The sequence below is a fragment of the Tenrec ecaudatus genome, chromosome 5 (assembly GCF_050624435.1).
Source record: "Tenrec ecaudatus isolate mTenEca1 chromosome 5, mTenEca1.hap1, whole genome shotgun sequence".
In the NCBI taxonomy this organism is placed as follows: Eukaryota; Metazoa; Chordata; class Mammalia; order Afrosoricida; family Tenrecidae; genus Tenrec; species Tenrec ecaudatus.
In genome coordinates this window covers 145,478,865-145,503,498 of record NC_134534.1, presented here as the reverse complement: position 1 = coordinate 145,503,498, position 24,634 = coordinate 145,478,865, and the positions used below count along the sequence as shown (strand labels likewise).

Genomic DNA, 24,634 nt, shown 5'->3' with positions numbered 1-24,634 from the left:
AAAACAACACCAAGTTTAATTTTCTTATCTGGCAGTCGGTTATGCAAAGGCAGGAAATCAATACTGAGAATGCTGTGACATGCTTTCCTAATCTCGTTGGAGAAATAGGCATCCGGAATCGTCAGCCAGCCTTTCGTCTTCTCTAACATCACAGTCAAGGTCTGCGTCATTGCTCAGAAAGCACCGCGCAGAAGAGGCCAAGCTTGCTTTTCCCACATGGGTGGTGTCGGTTACAACCTTGTCTGAATTCAGGATGACCTTGTCTTTGGACCTTACCCTCAATCAATACCCCGCCACTTGGACTGCTGACCTAAGCACAGTATTGAATGGTGATCACTACTTTTTGAAAGTGGCTTTGCTTACTGAATTGAGATGGCAGCCCGAGATCCCTCCCTTTAAAAATTTTTTTTTAAATAGACTCAAAAGTTTTAAATGAACTAGGAAGCAAAAGTAGGTTGAGAATCTTTGTTTACTTTTTTCTCCAGAAACCATTCTAAAACAGCATTAAGCTGAGTTAAACACACACACACACACAGACACACACACGGACAAATAATGCAGGAGGAGAAAATGAATAACAAAACATTTGAAAACTAACAGTCATGGATGAACAGTAACAGCAAATTTGGGGAAGCAGGGGTCAGCAGGAAACAACCCCACTGAGTTACTAATCTACACGGACTCCGCCCCCCCAAGCTGTACAGTTCTTGGCACCACCAGGTATTGCCTTGCAAGCCGGGCCCATGCATGTACATGTGGAAGGAGAGTGGTGCAAGGAGGAAAAGTGGGTTAAAAGGGAAAGAAAATAGCGTATTCAGAAAGTCTCATTGTTGTGAATCACTTAAATTGTGTCTCTCCCCCACCCCCTTCCAAAAGCAGCAGCCAGGTCCCCCAGGTCTCCCACCTTTGGCCTCCCACTCCTCTGGCAGCAGCAGACCCGTACTCTTTCCTAAACAGGTAGCATAGGCCCTCTACCCAGACGTCTGCTGTCACTCATTCCTCAGACGCCATCCTTCAGGCAGGAGACAGGGAGGTTCTTTATGGAGAATCTGCCCAGCCTCAGAGGAAAGAAAAGCCACGGACACTGAGATCAGGGATTCTCCAGTGATAAGCTGAGAGAGTTCATCTGCTTCAGTTAAACCCTCAGCCACTTAACCCCCAGGCCCACCCAGCCTTTTGGTATCCTCATCAGACTCGAAGAAGACTTTCTGGGCGGAGCAGAAAGTATGTAGTCAGAGGCCATTTCAGAGAGATAAGCAGTTGCATTGCATTCCAAACAGAAACAAACAACCTCACTGCCATCCTGTAGATCCGGTGGGTTTCTGAGACAAGAAATCTTTATGGGAGCTGCAAGATCAGCAGCCCAACTCACTCAGAAATGAAAACAGATGGTAGCAGACACGCAAACTCTGAGAAGACTACCTGGTGAAGGCATGCTCGAGGAAGTGAAGTGGAAAGTGGTGTGGTGTTTCTTCAGGGTGAAAATAAAGACTCAAACACCAACAGCAACCTCACTGCCTTCGAGCTGAAGCCAACTCCGCGACCCTGGGCAGGATAAGAAAATCAGACGAATAGTCCAGGAGGTCCAATGTGGCAAACAGGCGATCTAGTAACAAGAAAGTAGAGGATAATGGAGAGGAAGAAAGTTAATACTCTAATATGTTCTAACTTTAGGAAATACCCAGGAACTTCCAAATATGAGATTCCCAATGGAAAGAACCACAGAGGATTAAAATAGACTCCAATCAAGCCCACAAAATTCACACGCTAAGACCTGAGAGACAAGCTCCTGGTGGCAAAAAACAACAGGTCACACTTCAAAGATCAAGGACCAATACTGCTTCATATATGTAACAGCGGTTCTGGAAACCAGAAGGCAATGTAGGAGTTCTTTGAAATTATGAAGAAAAGGAATTCCCAGTTTAGAATTCCACATCAAGACTAGCTATGAATCAAGTGTGAGCCTAGAATGGAGATTTTCACAAATGCAGGTTTTCAAACAATATATCACTATTGTTCCCTTTGGAGAAAACTGACAAAGATTATGCTCCACCAAAAGCAAGGGGGTTATCTTTTTAAAATTATCATTAATTAATGTAAAGGGAGGTGTGGGGCCTGGACATAGGAGAGAGATTGGGCATCTTCAAGATCCCAGCTCCCATGACAGATGTAGGGGCAACAGCCCTGAGTGGAGAAGGTCAGAGCTCTGGGATATAGTTCTGGAGATGAAATTGCTCCCTCTATGAGGTAAGAGAAACTTTGGCATTGAATAAAAACCGAAATAAAAATATAGACAAGTTGTCAGAAAGGAAAAGTAAGTGTAATTATTTGGCCGGATTGTGGATCTCTACCCAAAGTAAACGTGGATATTGTACTAAATAAAACGAGATGATAGCTACACCAGAAGGACTGGGAATGGGAGGGATGTATGTGCGGGAAACGTCAGGATGGTGAAAAAACTTAATCATCATCTTCCACAGTGAGGAGTTTATGAGCTAATACTTTAAGATGAAAAATCAAGATATAGCAATGTAAGCTTTCTCCCCTGAAGAAACCACTGCATTAGGCTATCTTGGAAGAGGGGTGTCATGAGGCTGCCGATGATAACAAATAACTATTTGAATCTTAAAATTGTGTTCCTAAAATAAAAAGTGTACCTATGTAGCTAATAAAAACACTAAAGACTATACCAAAGCTTTAAAGCAAGTCTGTTTCGTACAGTATTTTATCAGTTCTCAGGCACACAATGTCACCCTTTGACATTTGCCATCACTGAAATCCTAGCGTTGTCGATTTCATGAACTATTATCATTCAGGATTCGTGTTTGAGGAGAACCGGAGTATAATATGCCCCTCTTTTTTCTTTTTCTTTTTTAAGATTTCAGGCCTAAGTCTACCTCTCCCTCCCAAAAAATTGATCGGAAACATGGACCGTGAATTCATCGCTGAGAGGCAGAAAGGCCTTCAGAACTATCTCAATGCCATCACCACAAACCATATCTTGTCTAACTGTGAGCTGGTTAAGAAGTTTTTAGATCCAAACAACTATGCTGCAAACTACACTGGTAAGCTGAGGCGTGCGTGGGCTGCCATCACGCAGGGCAAGGCCCGCCAGCCTTTGCTGGCGGTGCCCTTTGTGAGGGGGAACCCCACCTCCCGGTGGGGAGGGGCCCATGTTTGTGAGAGGGTAGTTTTCATTTACTCATACTTACTGAGCTTCAGTTTACTGTACATGTGTAAGAAGAAAATACCTCGCCTCCAAAATAATAGTTTGCTTGTTCATTCATGTCTCCACAGAAAAATATCTGATCATGTGTGTCTACTTAGTCCTTTCTTGGCAGATAATTTTTTTCTTTTATTATTTGAAGAAACATCGACATTTTTGCCATCTTTAATAACTTTTCTTTAAAAAAGATGTGTAACACTATCACTACAGAGTTCTCTTGTTTCCTTCTCTCACCAGTGTAATCACCCTCCTGAAGTTGGTCTCTAGTCATCCTTTCCATTTTTAATATTCCAAGTGTACATATCAATTTCCCTAAACTATGTATACTTTATATACTGTTTTGGCATCTTTTAACATTCGCATAAATAATATGCTGGTACATATTCTTCGGGAATGCCCATTGTTTTGTTTTTTTTTAAATTTGTTTTGTTGCTGCTAAGAATATACACAGCAAAACACATACTAGTTCCACCATTTCTGCAGGTACACTTCAATGACCTTGTGACAGTCTTCCAGTTGTGCAAACATTCTCACCCTCCTTTCTCCTTTCTGGGCTGTTCCTCCCCCATGAACATCAACTCACTAACCCCTGAGGTTCCCATCTCATTTTTCCAGTGGCTCTTGCCCACTTGATCCCACTTGGAGCGATCTTAAAAGAGCATACTTCTCAAGGCAGGGATTTTTTACTATTTTAGCTAAAGTGTTGTTTGAGTTTTAGAAGACTACAGGGGACATTTGGTTCAACATGTAAAGATTATCTTGGGTGAATGTTTCAGGGGTTTATGCATCCCCCCTTGGCTACAGAAAGTCTGGACTCCACAGATATTGGAATTCTGTTTTACATTTCCCCCTTTTGATCACGGTTCTGCTGTAGTCTTTGATCAAATTCTTCAGCCATGGAAGCAGGGCGCCATTCAGCTGTGGTCTTGTGCCAAAGGACACAGTTGCTCAGGAGCACTTAACCACACACTTCAGATCCTTCTCTTGCTCCTAACTTTCCGTCTTCCTCTGCGGCTCTGGCAAATAGAAACCAGTCTCTGTATCTTGAAAGGCTGCTTGCAAGCTTCACAGACCCCAGGCACTACCTACACACTGAACTAGGAGGTGGAACAGAAGCACTAAACATGTTGTCAGGCCGATTTGTATACTTAGTTTGATCTGTCCTAATAGAACAGAGAGTGATTAATGTGTATGTATCCTCAGTTTGGTATCTATTTGGCTGTTTTGTATTGACCACGGGGATATAGAGTGTCTGATTTTTCTGTGAATTTACCGTAAGAGCAGCAGTGACTCAGAGGGGCCCTCTCCGTGTGGTTTCACTTGCTCCCTGAGGCCCACTCAGTGGGAAACAGCCACAGGACGAAAAGGCAGTTCTTTTCCAAATCTTCCCTGGATCAGAGTGGCAGCCTGGTCTTGGGTGGAATGCCATTTTCCAAAACCAAAGCAGGATGTCAGCAGAATGTGGGACTAAATACTTGACAGTAAATGTTGCACGCAGCCTTTTGCAGTCCAATAGAGACGGTTGTGGGACTAAACCAGCGAGCAGAAGTCAGCTGATTTCTTAACGCCAAACTCGGCTTAGAACTCTGGGCATTATTAATAGTCTCGTTTCCCTGCTAAGAGAATCATTGTTACATGCTACTCAGAACAAGTTGTATCAGATCATCGAGGCTTTAACACTCTGCTTTTAAAGTAATTAGAGGACAGAAGCTTTAGTCTTGTTTGCGTGAGAGGAAAATAGAGATCTGCTTGTCATGCAATAAACTTTCCTTCAGAGTAGAGTCACCTGGAGTCCTTAAAAAACCCTCATGCCCAGGCCACCAACATGCCAATTAAATGGGAAGCGCTGGGCGTGGGGCTCAGCCGCAGGAGGTCTGTAAAGCTCCCCCTCTGCTTTCACTGTGTAACCGTGTGGGAAAGCCGCCGCTCTTGGACCTTGCTGCTCACATTGTGGTCCTCTGGCCACCTGCACCGCCTGGGGTGCCACCAAACCATTGACTGAGCTCCAGCTCACAGTGACTCGGGGTGTGAGAGTAGAGCTGTCCCCGGGACGGTTTCTCAGTGCCTGTGCTTTGCAGGTAGAGTGCCTCTGGGTGGATTCAAGCCCCCGGTCTTGTAGTCAGCGGTCCAAAGCCACCAGCCGCTCTTCCAGAGAAAGATGAGGCTGTTTACTGGTCTAAGGACTTACAGTCTTGGAAATCTAGTCCGTAGGGCCGCTGTCAGTCAAAATTGACTCCATGGGAGTGAGTTTGGTTTTTTGTATGGTAACTTTTGTACCACCTAGGCACGCTGGAAGCTTGTCAAATATGCAGAATTCATCACCTTCCCATCTCCCCTTTCCCCCCCACTCCGTCCCCCTGTGCAGAATCAGGAACTACATAACACATAACAATAACAAAACAACTCACTGCCATAGAGTCGATTCTGGCTCATAGCACCCCCTTTATTTACCTGTATGCACCTTTACCGTTTGAGAACCCTCACTCTAGAATGCCCTCCTGTCTATTACCGGAAGTGCCGGGCAGGGTCTAGGGGATGCACTTTTTCAAATGTAATCAAGAGAAAGAAAGCTTGTTTCAAAGCTGCATTTACTCAGAATTATGAAATATAGCATTGGGTTGGTCTAAGGATTGCAAATTCCCCCCCACTTGTTTTCTGGTTCATGTATGATGGAAGACATGGCAGATCGGCCTGGGGCTCCCGCACAGGTGGCATCCCCCAGGGCCTCCATTTCTCGGCACTTCCCTTCCAGTGCCAGCCCAGTGGGTCCTCTGGAATGACTGCTGAGAACCCATCAATAGTGGGCCCTCTGAATTAGTGCCCGAGACCAAATGTTGTCTCCAGCGTGGGCACCGAGGTGCAGTGCACATGTCATTCAGCACACGCCAGCCATCTGCTGGTGCAGGCCTGGGTGCTGGGCTGCAGCTCTCTGGCTGCAGGGAGCTGGTGCCCGAAGTACAGTGAGCCCAGTGGGAGCTCTTGGAGCAGGCTTGTCAAGACTCTGTTTCCAGGTTGTGGCGGTTACAAAGAAAACTGCTGCAGCTGTTGGGTGACCCCAGGTAGCAAAGGAGACCTGTCCTCGGGGGGGTTTCTAGGCTCTCATCTTTGCAGGAGCAGATGGTCGGGGCTTCTTCTATTTAGCTGATGGATGGGCTCTATCTACCACCACCCACCACCCTTCCCATTAGCTGCTGAGCACATAGCCATTGTGCCCCAGGACACACTAAACCCAAACCAATATTCTCATTGTATAGAGGAGTCTGAATCCCCCGCCCCGAGATTTCTTTGGCTTTGTGTGTGTGACTGCACTCCAGTCTAAGTGTATCAAGGTAAATGCTATTTGGTAAATGCTAAGTTGTCCAATCTCTCCATTTCCTTCTACTGGACCCCCTCCCATACCACTGCTGGCCTCCGTCTTGCCTACTTCTCACAGCTGGCAGACCCTCAGGAGTCCAAAGCAGAAGATGCGAGCAGGGCTAGAGGACCACTGGAAACTCAGGGGGCACCATCCTGTAGTGGTTTGGATGCTGTTTTCAGGGAGATGCTGATTTATGTTCCTCTTTGAATGAAAATGTCGGACTGGTCTTGCCTCTAGGTTGGTTCACCAGCTGTCTCGGGGAAAGAAAGCACTGGTTGCCGCCCTCCTCCTCACCCCCCAGGCCGGCTTGTCTGAACCCTTCCGTGGCTCCAGGGATTTGAGCAGTTCACTGTGAAGGCTATGGCCCTCCTTGTCTACCTCAAAAGTCACCGCCATCGAGTCAACTGTGAGGTGTGCGACCCTGTAGGACAGAGTCGAACTGCCCCTGTGGGTTTCCGAGACTGGAAAGCTTAACAGGAGTAGGCAAAAAAATAAACCAAGCTCACCAGACAGGGTACACATACCCCTGTGAGTTTCTGAGACTGAAACTCTTTACAGGAGTAGAAAGCCTCGTCTTTTTCCTGTGGTGTGGCTGATCCTTTTGAACTGATAACCTCAAGATGAGCCACCCAACTCATGACCACGACAACGCCAGGGCTCCAGATCTGGGCCCGTCTAGGCTTCAGTGGGCACACCTGCCCACGTCTAACTCTTCTCTGCTTCTTAGAATTTTCCAAATGGTCTGCTCTCATTTCACCACCCAGTTTTACTTGAGTAGGTCTGGAGTTCTTCTCTCAGGCGGTGGTCAGAATTAATGTAGTCACTCTTCCTGCTTATGAGTCCAACTGAGAGGAGGATGCCTGGTTGGAGCCGAGCCTGGGATGCCACGCTGTTCCCTGGTGAGGCCCTCGGGACAGCAGCAGCAGCTGTCTCCAGCTGAGAATGCTGGGCCTTCCATTTCTTTTTTCGCCACGGTTAACAAATCCACAGAAAGAAAATTAGCCCTGCGTTCTCTGTGGAGAAGTGGTGAGAGATTCATCCGAATCGTCGTCGTTCTTATGAGTTGCCGCTCAGTCATCTTCAACACACGCTGTTGTTAGGTGTCGTTGAATCCACTTGGACTCTGACCCGGTGTAGAACAGAACCAGACGCTGCCCGGTCCTGGGCCAGCCTCACAGTTGCTGTTCTGTTTGAACCCATTCTTGTAGTTGCATTGTCAGTCCATCTCGATGCGAATCCTCGTGGGTCTGGTTAGATTTATCCCTGTTTTCCCCTTTGGGGATACACATCGCCACCCAGTTGTTAACGTTCTGTTTCCTTGATTCCCTGCCCTGTCACTTTACGTTCAATTCCAGTAGCTTTCTTGTGGAATCCAGGATTTCCCAGACTTAGAAACTACCGGTAGGGATCTTTCGTCTTCAGGTGCCCTTCCCTCCCCTTCTTGCCTTACTGCTCTGGCTGGGATTTCTCTAGTACAATATTGAATAAGAGTGGTGATCATAGGCATTTCTTGCCTCAGTCCCAGTTTCAAGGGGAATGCTTTCCATCTCTCTTGAGAATAATGTTAGCTGTTGGTTTTGTAGCTATAGCCTTAATTATGTTGAGGAATTGCCCATCCATTCCTCTTTTGCCGAGCCTTTTTGTGAGTAGAGGGAATTGGATTTCATTAAATGCCTATTAAAAAGTTTTATTTTCACATAGTATCATACAATAGTTCAATCATCTCAAGAAGAGTTGTGTAATGATAACCACAATCAATATTAGGACATTTTCTTCGTTCTTGTACTCATTGTAATTAGCTCCCCACTTCTCCCCCACCCCCGCCTCCCCTGCTCACCCTCAAAAAGCCCCTCATCCAGCCCTCTGTAGCCACGAGGGCTGCTGTTCTGCAGGTTGTGCGTCTTCTCTTTGCCTGACTGTGGCGTCAGGGATGTGCTGGCTTCCTAAACGGTGGTAGGAAGTCTCCCTGCCTCTTCTACAATCTCCAGTACCACCGTCTGGGCCAGGGATTTTGTTGTTGTTGAGTACTATATAGTACACCATCTTCATTTTTTGTCGTGGGTCTATTTAAATGTTCTATCTCTGTATTTGTTTAGGTAGATGGCGCATTTTGAGAAATTTGTCTATTTCTTTTTTTTTAATACATCCTTAGAAATTTGGTAGGGTAAATTTTTTCTTCCTATTCTGTTGTGATCCTCTTTATCCCCATTGGCTCTGTCCTAATGCCACTCTTTCAGTTTCTTGTTGTGGTTGTTTGTGGCTGCCATTCTCCTTGATGGTTGGGCCAGTTGGGGGGGGGGGGCGGCTGAGCTACTGACACTGTGGAGCCCTCTTGCCCACTCAGTGGAGGGATGGGTGGCAGGTGGGACAGATATGGTGGGAAACCGATGCTTGGTAGGCAGGGCGATGGGAAGAGGCGGTGGACAGGGTGGGCTTACACCGTGGTGCATGGGCATGGGGGGGCAGCAGAGTAAAGGGGTTCATGCCCACTAATCACTGGGGGGACAGAGGTAGGGAAAGTATGGTCTTCTAGTCACCAAGGGTAGATATCTTGGTACTTCCTGTTGGCTTCAACCAGCAGTCAGGACCCATACCTGACCAAGTACAAGGAAGGGGGTGCTACCCAGAGTCTGGTCAAGCCGGGCACTTCTTGCAGACACTCAGTGGACCTGTTATATATGGCTGCCACTGGTGAGTCATCCTGTGTTGGAATCCTGGCTCCCACCCTGTGCTCGGTGGACGCCAAGATCCCTGAAACGGATCCACCCTCCTACCCTCTCTTGCCTTCCATCCACGCCATACCCTGCTCACTGTGCTTCACTCTGGGTACGTCTGCACACTTCCTTGGTCCTCGGAGTTGCCTTGCAGTGTGCCCTCCCAGGACTGCTGCTGGCTTTGTCTCACGGCGGTCACACTGCTAAAGTCTTCGTGCGGTGTCTGTCTCTGTTTGCTGGGTTTTTGTTTTTCGGTTTCTTCCTGTTGGTGTCAATCTCATTCTTTGCCCTTCTGCTCGGCGCTCAGGCTGCCAGCGTTTGCCCCTCTATGCGTGTCACTTGATTTCTTGCTTTGCTGGAGTGGGGCAGCCTCGTGTGGCTGTCTTACTTGTGATCAGTCTTTTCTGAGGATAAGTCCACAATAAAGGAGCCAAAGGCTCACTACCCTTTCTTTCAGGGATCGTTCTGGTTCTAGTTCTTGTAGAAATGGTTTCTTCGGAGTAGTAAGTCTAACTGAGGGCCACCTGGTCCACAGGGAGAGCAGGTGTCTCAGTGTAGAGGCGTTGGTGTGGTGAAGCACATATTCTCCCTTAGCAACCCTTACTGATGGAGCGCTCAGAGAACGGGCTTTTCGTGTCCACGTAGAATCATTTGGACCGGACATCAGGAGGCCTAGCTCCTACTTGCAGTATTTCTGTTCTCTGGGCCTCAAGAAGTGAGGGATTGGGGAGGGACCTGGTGGTGATGCGACTCCCACCTAGTCCTACAATCTCAGGGAAGACCTAGAGGAACGGCTTTGGGGACCAGAGAAAGGGAGGAAGAGGAGCTATGTGTAAACAAGAGCAAGGGTTTGGGAGCCTGGGCGGCCCAGACCGGCTCTGGGCTGCGTAGATTGGGGTCTGCATAGTGCAGGGCTGGGATCCAGGGGTTCAGATGCTGCTCTCGGCCAGGGCCCTGGTACATGTGGAGCCTGAGCTCAGCGGGGAGCATAGGAAGCCCCGCACAGCTTCTCTGCGTTTCCTGCCTGGGCCGTGTTGATCAGTATTTACTGAGCTCACAGTTTTCCTGCTAGTGCCGGTGTGAAAGAAAGAGCAAGCAGGTGTCTTACTTTCTAGGGATTTCACCTTCTAACAGGACAGACTTAATATCCATTCGACATGATTTGAGTCCATCCTTCTTGCTTCATCAAATATTTACTGAACACCAACTATTTGCCAGGTGCTATCAAAACAGCAGCAAGGAAGGTGTAGTCTTCCCAACCCCAAAGCACTTATGCCGGAAGACTGGGAGGTGAAGGCTCAGGCAGGTAAACCGCTGGGATGTGGCGGGCAGGTAGATGGTCCAGATCGGAAAGTGGTAGGAGGCTGTTCAGAGAGGTAGTGGCTACACTGAGTCCTGAGGGGTGAGTGGGGGTTAACCAGGCCAAGAGACAGAGGCCAACGCTCCAGGCAGAACAGCCCAAGGAGAGGGAGTTCCATGATGGTGGACTTTTCCCAGATTGCTATGTTTCCTCACGGGATGAGTGTAGGGCAGGCCATGGTGTGTCCCATAAGCAAGGGGCAGATACAGTACCAAGAGTGCACAGGAGAGGGATCAGGGGTGACCAGGGGAGCAGCCAGAGCTTCCTGGAGAAGCTATCATTTGGCCTGGGCCCTGAAGGACAGATATGCAGGAGAGGAAAACTCTTCCGAGGTCAAGGGAGGCCACTTTCAGAGCCAAGAGAGTATGAGAGCCCTTGCACTGGGAGAGAAGCCAGAAAGGCCGGCGACAGCCGAGGCAGGTTGGACACTAGGTCTAGAAGCTGGGTCTTGGTGTGGGAAGGAAATGGGAAGCCAGTGAAGGCTTCTGAGTAGAAGAAATGATCATTAAGCGTGTTGTTTGAATCTGAGGGAGAGAGGGTTATTTTTGAAGCATGGTAGTGCTTTTTTGCATGTGATTTTTTGCTACTCCCCCCCCCCCCCCCCAACAAACAAATTCAGTTCAGTGCAAAGAAAATGCCCTTCAATACCTTGATCTTGAAGGTTAAAAAAAAAAAATTGTAAAAGATGCTCTTTCCCAGCCCTTAATTAATCACAGGACCAGGCATTGTTTCTGTCTGTTGTGCACAGGGTTGCTATGGGTCAGAACCGGCTCGATGGCACCGAACGGCAACAGCAAGTTATTGGTAACGTAGTCCATTTGTTCACGGTTATTTCCCCTGTACCTGACAGGTACAGTACCTAGTAACACATAGTTAAGTGTTGTTGAATAGTAATTTTGTGGGGAATTATTATGCAATGGCATTTATCGTTCGTTCTGAAGGGTCTGAGAAGACCAGTACTACATCTATAGCATTATTTTCACCATCCTCCACAAAGGGGACACGAGTAATTTTCACACAGGTACTTTGCGTTCAACTGAGCTTGTGGTCAAGTTGATTTAGAAGCAGCACACACACTTCATGTCAGTATTCCAGAAGAGTTTTCTTCCTGCTTGATCCTGCCAACTGCTTTGCCCTATTTGCCCTAGCTGCTTTGGGGCAGTTGGAACAAGTAGGAACAGAGCCAGCTTTGCCTTTAGCTCTCGTGTTTTCTTCTGAGTAGATGTTGAGTCTGTAAACACATCACTAGTAAGTCGAATCCCCCGCCCTCCTGGATCTCTTCACTCGGAGTGTTCTGTAAAGCCCATCCGAATGAGATTGGCCGTCCAGCCGGCGCATGATAATCCCAGGCTCGAGCGTTTGTGCTGACGGAGAGCATTTTTGCTCCCGCACCAGTCGCACGTCTCACCAGTGGGCCTGGAATGTAATGAACGCAGGCAGAGGTGGTTTCCACAGTGAATCTGGAGGGCAGCAGCGTGCTCTCGGGAATCCAGAGTGGTTTCATTTACCCACTGCACTGAGGGGAAGTGGCAAATTATAGATGTTGCTTTTTTGGCAGGAAATGTGAAAGCACAGTCACTGATAATTTCTTAATGTACTGAACCTCAGCAGACTTCCTCTTCTCGGCTGAAAAGGGGGAGCATTCAGATGATAAAGGAACACACACAAAGGATAGGGTTTTTTTCTCCTTCCGTTAAGAAGCGCTGGGTGACTTCCCACAATCGAGCTGTATTGGTGCTGTGCATAGGTGTTTTCCAATACACATTTAAAGCTAAAGCCTCTTTGTCCGTGAAAGCGGTAATTCCCTGAGGAATGCCGATGGGCTAACTCTCACTGGGAGCGACTTTAAGTGCCGTTCTAAGCTGACTTAGTTGGTGGTCTGGGGCAGATAATGAATTCTCATTGACATGACTTGGATCTTTCAATAAAACCTTTTGTTTTCCACATTAGCCAGCTCATTTACATATTTCAGCTCTTCCAACCAACCTTTCCCCACACGACTAATCAGTCAGTATTTTGAGAAGCGCGGGCGGCTGCCTTGCAGCAGTAGTGTCTTGAGCACAGGCGCTCTTGTGGGCCTTGTGGCTGATGAGTTTCTCACATGTCGTTGCAGAGATCGCCTTACAGCAGGTGTCCATGTTCTTCCGATCAGAACCAAAGTGGGAGGTGGTGGAGCCATTGAAAGACATAGGTGAGAAACTGGCCTGTCTGTTCTTGAAAAAAGACAAATAGCAAGGCGGAATGCCTTCTTTTCCCCCATTAGTAAACAGGTTTGTACGTCTAGAATCCACATGCCAGCCGATTCAATGGTGCCGTCATCTAAGGAAGACTTGCACAAACATCACCCCAGTTGGTTTTAGTACGTGCTCTTCGTTCTTGTACTCGTGGTCATGACTCCCCATTCCCCCCAACCTCCCCTGCCACGGCCCCAAGACACCAAGGTACTGCCGCTCAAGAGTCACCTATCCCGGATTTTATATACAAGACTAACACCAATGACAGAGAAAAACCCCCATCGAAAAGAAACAGAATATATTAAAAACTGGAACAATTTTAGAACAGGTCAAAAGGAAGATCAGGTCCAAGCTTGGTCCGGTGCCCTGTTCCGATCCCTCTTGTGACGCCAGTCGCTCGTCAAACCCCAGGAGTCGAAATGGTGAAGCAGAGGAAAAGCAAGGACGATTTTCCGGCAGCCCCCGCACCACCTGCACAGTGCCCGAGAGAAGCGCGGCGGGCGGCACCTCCTGGACGTCGTTGCCGCCACGGGGCGTGGGCCCAGCAAAATGACCATGCCGTCCTATTCTTGTGTCCCCTGAAAAAGCACGCCAACGTGCCCTTCCTTGAACTTGATGTGGACGCCTGCCAGGATGTTGCTACAGGGTGACGTCAGAGGCATGCCAACGTTTCAGTTTTATAAAAGGGAACAAAAGGTGGCGAGTTTTCTGGTGCTAACAAGCGACCGTGAACGAGTTGTGTTAATGATGCTTTGTGAAAACGTGACCAGCCATGAGCTGTGTAAAACTTTTTGTATTTACATAAAACAAGAATCAAGTATGAAGACTATACACCCAACGACCATCTGATTACAGATGACAATAAACTATTAATTTACCCCTTTTTAAAAAAGGGAAATCAAACGATCAGGTGTTAGAGTTTAACCTAACCACATCTGCAGTCATCCACATTCCAATGGCCTCTGCCGACAGCAAGACCGTTCCCGTCCCTGGTGTCCGGTCAGAGGGGATTCGCCGGAGGCTCTGTCCACATGTATTTCCTTGTACTTGCTCTGTAAACTGAAACATCTTCAAATAGAGGTCAGATAGGACCAACAAAGCTCTTCAGCCGACTTCCTTTCCCTCCAACCACTTGAAGACATGGCTCTTAACATTTGGTTTCAGCCATCATCAAAACCAGGGCGTCCGGAGAGGGACTTTGATCCCATCTGAGTTCCATGTGCATTGTTGTTGTTTTTTAACAATTTTATTGGCATATAATTTCAAATCATACAATTGCATAGTTCAGTTGTCGTTGTTATTTAATGATTAATAGATACGACTCAATTTTAGCGACTGCATGAAACACTTCATGAATCTTAGGTAAAGCCCATCAGAATTACCTTGCAATTTCAGAACCATAATTCTTTCCATGTCTATCTCTTTCATCATTTCTACACTGAAAACACAATAAAGTGCTATTTACTTAAAAAGAATAATTTGTATGCTGTTTTTAGAGCAGCCTTTATTACGCTAACTTTATCAAGTGGTTGTTCTGCTGGTGGCTATATATTAAAACAAACTAAACAAAACCCAACCCACCACCTTTGAGTTAATCCTGACTCATGGAAACCCCGCAGGACAAAGTAGAACTGCTCCCTCGGGTCTCTGAGGCTGTAAATCCCTATGGAAGCAAAGTGCCTCATCTTCCTCCCACAAATGACTGGGGGTCCCAAACCACTGAGCTTTGTCCTAGCCACCCAGTGGTTAGCCCACCCTGCCACCAGGATTCCTGGTGCCAGTGTAGCAGTGGGTAATATTGCCAGACTTCTTTTTAATGAATTGCTTAGTCAATGAAATTTATATAAAATGGTATTAAAATCATGTAACTATAAGCATCTCTTCTTTTTTTGGGCAGGTTGGAGGATAAGAAAGAAATACTTCTTGATGAAGGTTAAGAATCAGCCCAAAGACTGTCTAGTGTTAAGCTGGGTAAGCTGGGTTTCTTGTGGTGTTTTGCTTCAACCACATTTCAGGGAATTTAGGTGGGTTCATGAAAGTCAATTTAACAAGAACACCCCAAAACCAAACCCATTGTCACTGAGTCGATTCCAACTCAAAGCAACCCTATGGGGTTTCCAAGACTGCCAACCTTTGAAAGGGCAGTCTCGTCTTTCTCCTAAAGAGCAGCTGGTGAGTTTGAACCTCCGACCGTGTGGTTAACAACCCAATGCCCAATCCAAAGCTCTGCCAGGGCTCCTTTAATTCAATAAAAGAGTTACAACATTGTATTGTGCTCTCAAGTCACAAATTACTTTCTAAGGGCCTCCATTCTGTATCGAAGATGAATCACTTTAAGCCATTTTGCTTAAGCATTTTACTATAGTAATGGAAATTGATATGATCAACTAGTAAACATTTTAAGAAAAATGGGAAAAGCTTAAAATAGTTCTCTCTGGAGCCTCTGGAAGGCCAGCAACTTGAGGATTTCTCTTTGAAGAAAACACTTGAGCATCATCTTCTGTCTTTCACCTGAGAGGTTCATTTGGGTAACGGGATCGGGTAGAAGTACAGTTGAATCCTGCTTTAGTTATGTTTCTACACTACCTCACCAGAAAGGACTTAGGTGTGAGAGTTTCAATCATGTGTTTCAACAAATACAGTGAAAGGGCAAGGCTTTGAGGGACTCTTCCTTTTGATGACCAAGGCAGAACCTGATGTTTCCTCCCATGTTTTCAGGCTGACCTTGGCCCTGACAAGTACCTGTCGGATAAAGATTTCCAGTGTCTGATCAAACTGCTTCCTTCCTGTTTGGTGAGTACACGTCCTGCTCTTAACCTTGGTGTTGAGATGATGATCCTCACAGATTCAGACCTTGTTGGGTGGGCGGACATGGAGAGAAGAGCTGGAATTGGCCTGTAGCCGGGAGAGGCCGAACTATCAGAAGGCTGGCCTGTCCCCTGCAGGTTGATTGCCCAGGCAGCAGGGTAAACGGGCTTAGTCACTAAGTGGTAGGGAACAGTTTTCACTACAGATTCGTAAGTAAGCCCATGCTTGTCTTGCCTTGCTGGGTGCTCTATCCTTGCCAGAGATGGTACATTTGAAAAGAGGCTCTGATTCTGTAGGAAAGGGCTGTGGGGTTGTGAGAGAGACATATGCAGCCATACCTGGAAGCAGAATCTCTGATGTGGGGTTTGATGTGGTGAAGGAAGGTGAAATTTCAGTATTCACTACAGGTTCATAAGGAAGCACAAGTAAGCCTGAATATACCGTGCTTATTGGGTACCGGTTCCTGAAAATGAGAGGCCACGGTATTTGTGACATCTGAACAAGCCCTGGCCCGTGTGATGGTGTAACCGCAGCCTTTGCATTGTAAGGAAACACCATGGCAGGACTGCAGCCATTTCTTCAAGCTTTAGTCCTGGAGGAGGGCATTTAGATCAGTGGACTCAGAAGATCTGTTTCAAGCCCAAGAAGGCAGAACGAACAAGATAAATTAGATGATGGGAGGCCAGGGAGCCACTTGGCTGCCTGAGTTAGGACGTTATAGATGTACTAGTTGACTTTTAGGAGTGTTTAGCATTACATATGCTAATACTGAGTTCTCATCCAGACCCTCAGTGGGGAGGGGGCAACCCCAACCACATGAATATGTTTCATTGTATATACAGAATGCCCTGAAGGAAGAAAACGAATCTGACCAGGAAATTGAGTTAGTGTTAATGTTCTTCATCAGCGGGACCCTAACGTGAGTCACGGAGGGACGGTGCACAGTTATGCTGGCATGCTCAGTTGGGCGCTGGCCAGTTCACTTTTACAGATGCAATGTCTTGTCAAGCTAAAAAAACTAAGTTTTTAATGAGCTGCCAAGGAAAACGTTGAGGCCTTTGAGTCTGATTGACTATGCGAAGCAGGTTGTCAGCACTCACTTCTGTATATCTTCTAATGGATGTGCTTTAGGTCACAGCAGCAACAAAAAGGAGGTGTGTCCAAGTCCCCCGAACCCATAGCCGCGCTGTTGAATACCGACTCACAGCGATCCCCCAGGGCAGAGTAGGACTGTCCCATAGGGTTTCCAAGCAGACTGTCACCTCTTTCTCCTGCGGAGCCTCTGGTAGGTTCAGCCTGGCACTCATCCTGTGAGCAGGCCAGCTCTTAGCACTTGTGCATCCAAGTAGGACATCCCGGTTACAGAAAGGGGAGGGAGCACAGATAAGCAAAAACAAAGAAAATACAACTGATCTGTGCAATCCCACCAGTCAGAAATTTGAACCAATGGGTAATACTTTTCTTTCTAACATTTTTATATACTATATATTTTTTAGAAAAGTTGTATTATGTATATAATGTTCTAACACCCAGAGTTGTTGGGTTTGTTTGTTTTGTTTTTTTTGTTTCCATTTGTCTATCTTTTTGGAGCCCTGGTGCCACAGGGGTTACGTGTTAGGCTGCTAATCGCAAGGGCAGCATTCGAAACTACCCGCAGCTCCCTGGGAGAAAGCAGACTTAGTCTCAGAAGCTCGCAGGGGACATTCTCCTTGGCCCCATTGGTCCCTACTATGAGGAGGCGTAGACTCGATGGCAATGAGTTTGCAGTTGCTTTATAATTTAGTTTACTCAACTGATATTTAGTAGACATTTAAGTCACTTCCAGTTCCTTTTTTCCCCTTATTTAAAAAGAAAAAAGCCAGAGTGAGCAAGCTTTAGCTAAACATTTGTATCCATCTTTCCTTGTTTTCTGAAGAGAACTACTTAAATAAATAAATAAAGAGTTTGTGAGGCGCTGTGCTGAGCTATATAAATGTCCTGTTCATCAAACCCATTCCTTCTTAGCAGTCACTAAGATTTTGATTCAGGAGCCCTGGTGGCGTGGTGGTTACACATTGTGGTGCTCACTGCAAGGTCAGCTGCTGAAAACCACCCGCCGATCCACTGGGGAAAGATGGGACTTTCACTCCCGTCAAGATGCAGGGTCTCAGAACCCCACAGGGGCAGTTCCTTAAAGATGCACGGTCTCAGAACCCCAGAGGGGCAGCTCCCCCTCTCCTACAGCGCGGCTCTGAGTCGGGTCCGCTCGAGGGCAGTGGTTTGAGAAGATTTTATTCCTTTGCTCGTTTATTAGTTGCCATTCTACTGTAAGGAAGAACGTCTCCTTCTCCCCCTAGTAATTATTGAAACCAGTTCACTAAAGCAGTAGAGTCTCAGGATTTTTCGTTTATCCACTGAGTTTCTTTGGGTTGCCCAGTGGTGAGGATACGGAAAACCTCTGCATGTTACGCTTGAAGCAGGTGGATTCTAATGACGTGCAAATTTCCCCTCAGGAAAGCCTTGAAAACAATCAGCAGCAGCCATTCTGGGGTGATGGGCAGGAAAACCTTTTCCGCCAATGCCTCCCTTTCCCCAGGCGTAGCTTTCCACCGCCTGTCCCAGACCCCGTGGACTCGTTGCCGGATTACCATTCTCCTGATGCTCCTCTGAGCAAATGCGCCCACAGCCATCCAGTGGAGGAGACTCCTAGTGGGTTTCTGAGGCCGTAACTTCATGGGAGTAGAAAGCCTCATCTTTTTACCGCACAGTGCCCGGGAGTTTCAAACTGCTAACCTCACGGCTAGCAGTCCACCTAGTAACTCTGTGGCCACCAGGGCTCCTCTGAGCAAATGAATGACTATTGCAACACACCCTAGAGCCAGTTTGTTCGTGGAGCCAAAACTCCAGGTCAGCTAAGGACTTTCCTTTCGGTCATGAACTAGTTTGTCTTCGTCCCCACCCTCCCTTGGTTGACATCAGTGCTGCCCCGCGTCCTCCCTGAGGACGCTGAATCATCACGGGGTAGACGCTTGTAGGAGGGCTGGGAGGCTCGTGCTCGCTGCTTTGGGGAAGGGCTCAAACGCCAAAGGAGGCTGCTTCGGCTGTGTCCTGGCTGTCGTGGTGCCCAGCAGTCGTGTGGAACGTTAGACAAAGCTGGGAGTGAAGACACGTTTACCCTCCTCCCCAGCTGGCTGGCCGAGATTTTGCTGTGTTACTTGCCAGCTTGCCGACACAGAATATTAAAACCCTTCCCCAAACTCAACTTCCCATCTCTGCCACCAGACTGCTGCCCGCACTGTGAGGACACACACGCAGAGGCGGTCACATGGAGAGCTTGCCACATGAGTTGCTAGCCTGGTTCTGTCAGTATAGTTTATGGGGCTGGGCTTATCTAAAAACCAAGGTGCTGCTTGACCATCCAGTTGTGTCATGCGTAGAAAATGCCATGTGTCCAACCAGGCTGACCACAATTGTGCACAACTGAACTCTCAAGGCGGTGCTGGCTGTGCATGGTCAGATCCCAGATCTGAAGGGACCTGGAGAAGCTACCCAGAGGAGTTACTTATTTTCTGTGTAACAGTAAAATGTACCACCCAAAATCTGTCAGGAAAGCCGTGAGGACCTAGACGCTGGGACTAGTCAATGTGCGTTTCCTTTCTGTTTGCCAGCACCCGTACATCTACCGAGTCACCTTTGCCACGGCCAGTGAATCCTCAGTGTCGCTCATTAGGATGTTCAACGAAAAAGGAACTTTGAAGGACCTGATCTACAAGGTACTGTGGCACAAGTTCGTGTCGTGATGGAGTTCTCCAAGCCCTTTAGAACCTGTTACTGATGTTTGATCATTAAGGTCCCAGAAGCTAGCCCCCAAGGGCTCTGGAATCTAGTTTGCTCTGAGCAATAAAGACGCCCCAGTTTGGTTAAAGAGCATTCTTTTCCCTCACCTTGAGGGAAGGCTGCACACCTGGCAGCCACGTCCATTACATTGTAAGCTGCTCTTTTAGGTCAGCTTTAGGTTTGTGGCCTTCTTGTAGCAAAGCAATAATGAAGAATTCTAAAAGGACGCGGGACTTTGGTATCGACTAAACCCAAGCCTGGCCTCGCAAAGGGCCAGAACTTAGGTTAGCGTCTTCATATCAGCTACACAGACTGTTTTAATACAGACCCACATCTGCGGACTGGCTCTCTCTCACTCTTGTGCCTCCTGCGCGCGTGCACACACAGACACACAGGGCTGGCTCTCTCTTACACACACACACACACACACACACACCCTTCCCTCTCTCTCTCATCCTGACTGTCCATGGTCATCCCCTCTGCTGCTGACATATGTACTCTCGTCTTTTCCAAAGGCAAAACCAAAAGACCCCTTCCTTAAGAAGTACTGCAACCCGAAGAAGACTCAAGGCCTTGAACTCCAGCAAATAAAAAGATACGGGCGGCAAATATTAGAGGTAAGAGGTTTATTAATTATCATATATATTTTTGAATTGCATTAGTCTTTGGGGGGAAATTCTCAAGCAATATCTAAAACAACTTAAGTTGTGTGATTACTTATAAGCACTGCCATATTCTATTCTACAAAAGCCATACTTGAGATGATGGCAGAAATTTATTTTCTTTCTTAGTTTCTAGCTTTTTCTTGTGAGTTATGTGGGAGCTTACATTTCAGAACATTTATTTTATTGAACAACTTCAGCATCTTATCAAACGTCCTGATAGTTTGCCCTGTCCCTTCCCCCACATTTTCCCTTCTCTGTCATGTGGAATAACGTCTTCCCCTTCACCCAAGTTAACACACAGCTTCCCTTCTCTTCTTTAACTCCCTATCCTATCAGGGGGGAGTATGAAGATCTTTATCCTATCGGGGGTGAGGTGGAGTATGAAAATCTTTCTTTTTCTTTTTTTTACATTTTATTAGGGGTTCATACAACTCTTATCACAATCCATACATATACATACATCAATTGTATAAAGCACATCTGTACTTTCTTTGCCCTAATCATTTTCAAAGCATTTGGTCTCCACTTAAACCCTTTGCATCAGGTCCTCTTTTTTCCCCCTCCCTCCTTACTCCCCCCTCCCTCATGAGCCCTTGATAATTTATAGATTGTTATTTTGTCATATCTTGCCCTATCCGGAGTCTCCCTTCCCCCCCCTTCTCTGCCGTCCGTCTCCCAGGGAGGAGGTTACATGTGGATCCTTATAATCAGTTCCCCCTTTCCAACCCACTCACCCTCTACTCTCCCAGCATCGCCCCTCACACCCCTGGTCCTGAAGGTACCATCCACCCTGGATTCCCTGTGTCTCCAGCTCCCATATACACCAGTGTACATCCTCTGCTCTATCCAGTCCTGCAAGGTAGAATTTGTATCATGGTAGTTGCGGGGAGTAAGCATCCAGGATCTGGGGGAAAGCTGTGTTCTTCATCGGTACTACATCGCACCCTGACTGACCCATCTCCTCTCCTAAACCCCTCTGTGAGGGGATCTCCAGTGTCCAACAAATGGGCTTTGGGTCTCCACTCTGCACTTCCCCCTTCATTCACTATGGTAAGATTTTTTGTTCTGATGATGCCTGATACCTGATCCCTTCAACACCTCGTGATCACACAGGCTGGTGTGCTTCTTCCATGTGGGCTTTGTTGCTTCTGAGCTAGATGGCCGCTTGTTCACCTTCAAGCCTTTAAGACCCCAGACACTATCTCTTTTGTTAGCCGGGCACCATCAGCTTTCTTCGCCACATTTGCTTATGCACCCGTTTGTCCTCGGCAATCGTGTCATGGAGGTGTGCAGTCAATGATATGATTTTTTGTTCTTGCTTTTTTCTTTTGTACCAGTGACCTCATACAACAATTATCCTTTTGCGATGGACTAACTTCACTCAGCCAAGTGTCCTCCAAATCCGTCCATGCCAGAAGGCATTTCATGGTTCCTGTGCTATTCTTCAGTGTGACACAGTCTCCCTGTGTGCATGGACCACGTATTCTTATCGTTCCCCCCACTGGCGGGCACTTAGGTTGTTTCCATCTTCCTGCTCTCGGTGTGCACATATAAGCACGTGCTTTCTTTCTGAATTCTTGGGGCATTTGCACAATGGGGGGATTGCTGGGGCAGGCGGCAGTTTTAGTCCCCCTTGTGCTTCGAGGGAGCACCCTCCTGCTTTCTACCGTGGCTGCACTGTTTTATAGTCCCACCAGTGTGCCTGAGAATTCGAAACTCTCCGCTCCCTCTTCAGCATTTGTTATTTTTTAAATCATCTTATTGGGGGCTCTTACAGTTCTTATCCAAATCCATCCATCCTGTTGTATCAAGCACATTTGTATATATGTTGCCATCATCATTTTCAAAATATTTTTTCTACTTGAACCCTTGGTATCAGCTCATTCTCCCCCCTCCCTCCCTCATGAACCCTTGACCCTTTATAAATTGTTTTCTGTCGTTTTAAAACTCCGCTATCAGTGGCTGGTGCAAGGGAGCATTTCATTGCTGTGATTGGCATCTCCCAAATGACTAGTGATCAGAAGCATTTTCTTTATGTTTGCTGGCTGCCTGGATGTCTTCTTTGGTGATCTCTCTTTTCATGTCCTTTGCCCCTTTTTTAATTCGTAAGACAGGAGTTTCTACCTACAAAATTCCAAAGCTCTAGCTTTTGGAACGTAGTGCCTGACTTTAAGAGCTTAACTGTGTGGGTACCAATTTTTGTGTTATTCCTGGTTGAAGTTTATCTTTGAGCCAAGATTCTTCATTTTGTTATGGTCTATCCATAACCAAATGGCTGCCTTACAGAAATATAACTAAGAGTGAGAAGTCTGCAGCCTTTCCCATGTCACCTCTAGTTCAGTCTTCTCTAAGCTGCTTGCACTGTGGAATCATCACTAAAGAGCAGTTTCAGGTTTGCTGTGTATATCTGCAACAACAAGAAAAGAAATGTTATTTAGAAAATGACAACAAGTATATCCCTCTAATGTATACTTAATGATTTATAAATTATCTACATGTACTATCACTGGTACATTTTTGTATATTATAAATAGAAGCTAAGAAAGAATGAGTTTTTAAAAAAAATACATGATCTGAAATGTAATCCCCTACCTAATTTATAATTAAAAAAATCAAAACAATGGAAAAACTAGAAAGACAAGTCATACGTTTTTGTTTTTTTCCCCCCTGGATCTCAGTGAATTGCCCAGGGATGGTGCTTCCTTTGGCTTTCACTCTGCGGCCTCACCAGGTCTTTACAGGGCCTGTAGTAGGAGCTCCGGTAGCTAGTGGGTTACAGCATTGGGCTGCTCACTGCAGGGTCAGCAGTTCAAAACTACCATCTTTGCCAGAGAAAGGTGAGGCTTTCTGCTTGCGTAAAGAGTTACAGTCTCGGAAACCCACAGAGGCAGAGGCAGTTGTACCCTGTCCTGCAGGGTCGGTGTGGGTCGGAACCGAGTTGACAGCTGTAAAAGAGATGACTGGGGGAAGGAGCCGTGGCGGCTCTGTGGTGCTTACTGAAAGGCTGGTGAGATGTTTGAAAGATGTGGTAGTCCCCTTCCCTCTGTGAAGACTACAAAACCCAATGGGTTAGTCCTGTTCTGTCCTAGAGGGTCTCTGTGAGTTCGAATCAACGCTTTTTATTCACCTGGTAGATGAGAAGTTTGCTGCTTTTTCTCGGAGCTGGTTGTGTATCTCGGTTAGTAAACGGGTCTGAAGAGAGACTGGACTAGAGATATTTCCAACTCAGTCTCTGGCCTTTGATAATTGGTGGAAGCAGGAACACTATAGCTTTACTCATCTACCCAAGAGGATCAAGACTTACCCTGAAGACACTTGACGTATTGGGATCAGAAAATGGTGTCGTGTTTGGCGTCAAAGCTGTTAATTTCCCCAAGCTGACTCGGGCCTGGCTTCTCTATCCTTAGGAAATGAGTTTGGGGCTGTAGCTCACAGCTGGGAAGTGTTCAGCTTCACCCCTAATCAAAGAAATGGGCGGAGATGGCATTTGGGAATCGCCCCAGTGCCGGTTTGATTTTGTTTCAGAACATGTGGACTTAAAAAACAAAGTTTAACATGTGTTGTTGTATCTGACTGGTTTGGCGAGGGGTGGTGGTGGAGGAGGAGGATAACCTATGGTTACCTTTTCGTTGGCTGACTTGGTGTTCTCTACTCCGCCCTGGTTGCGCAGGTACTGAAGTTCCTACATGACAAGGGATTCCCGTACGGGCATCTTCATGCCTCCAATGTGATGCTAGACGGGGATACCTGCCGGCTGCTAGACCTTGAGAATTCCTTACTGGGCCTGCCTGCCTTCTACCGCCCCTACTTCTCACAGTTCAGGAAAATCAACGTAAGTTGTGGGAGTCAGGGGGCAGAAGGTTGTAAGTTCCCCCCGAGGCAGTGCCCTCAGCAGGGAGGGGGCGGCAAGGTGGGTCCGACCTGTTGACCGGGGGGCTCCCAAGGCCCCGCTGGGTCTCAGGAGGCTGAGTGGAAAGGACAGGTGGGGCAGGAAGGGGAGAAAAGCGTGGTGGGGAAGACCAAGCCGGAGACGTGAGGGCCCCTTGGCCGTGTTTCCCGGTGGAACCTCGTCCTTGGAGCACTGAGGCTCCTAAAACCAACCTGGAGAGTGAACTTGCCACCGCTCTTTTCTTCCACAGACCTTGGAAAGTGTGGATGTTCACTGCTTTGGCCACTTACTGTACGAAATGACCTACGGACGGCCACCAGACTCGGTGCCTGTAGACTCCTTTCCTCCTGCACCGTCCATGGCTGTGGGTCAGTATGGGCTCTGGAGCCATCTTCGGGGCCCACCAGCCCACAGAGCTACTCACTCCCTTCCCGTTATGTCACCCCCACCCCGGCCCCACTGGAAATTCTTAGCCGATTTTAAAGTAGGCCAGATTTGAGTAATTGACCTAATTACAGCAAAAATGCAGGTGCCTTTTCCATTTGTCCACCTGTCTGGTGCCTC

The 24,634-nt window shown here is 47.1% G+C and overlaps 1 protein-coding gene across 7 annotated transcripts in view; it reads left to right on the top strand.

Moving 5' to 3' along the window:
• PXK (PX domain containing serine/threonine kinase like) overlaps positions 1-24,634 on the top strand; it is a 98,785-nt gene that overhangs the window by 46,213 nt on the left and 27,938 nt on the right. For all 7 annotated transcript variants that reach the window (XM_075549975.1, XM_075549974.1, XM_075549980.1 and 4 more), the window contains exons 4-11: positions 2,879-3,065; positions 12,772-12,849; positions 14,790-14,863; positions 15,611-15,685; positions 19,348-19,452; positions 20,032-20,133; positions 23,852-24,013; positions 24,321-24,438. In XM_075549975.1, the coding sequence (XP_075406090.1) occupies positions 2,879-3,065; positions 12,772-12,849; positions 14,790-14,863; positions 15,611-15,685; positions 19,348-19,452; positions 20,032-20,133; positions 23,852-24,013; positions 24,321-24,438 (901 nt within the window). The remainder of the gene's footprint in view (positions 1-2,878; positions 3,066-12,771; positions 12,850-14,789; positions 14,864-15,610; positions 15,686-19,347; positions 19,453-20,031; positions 20,134-23,851; positions 24,014-24,320; positions 24,439-24,634) is intronic.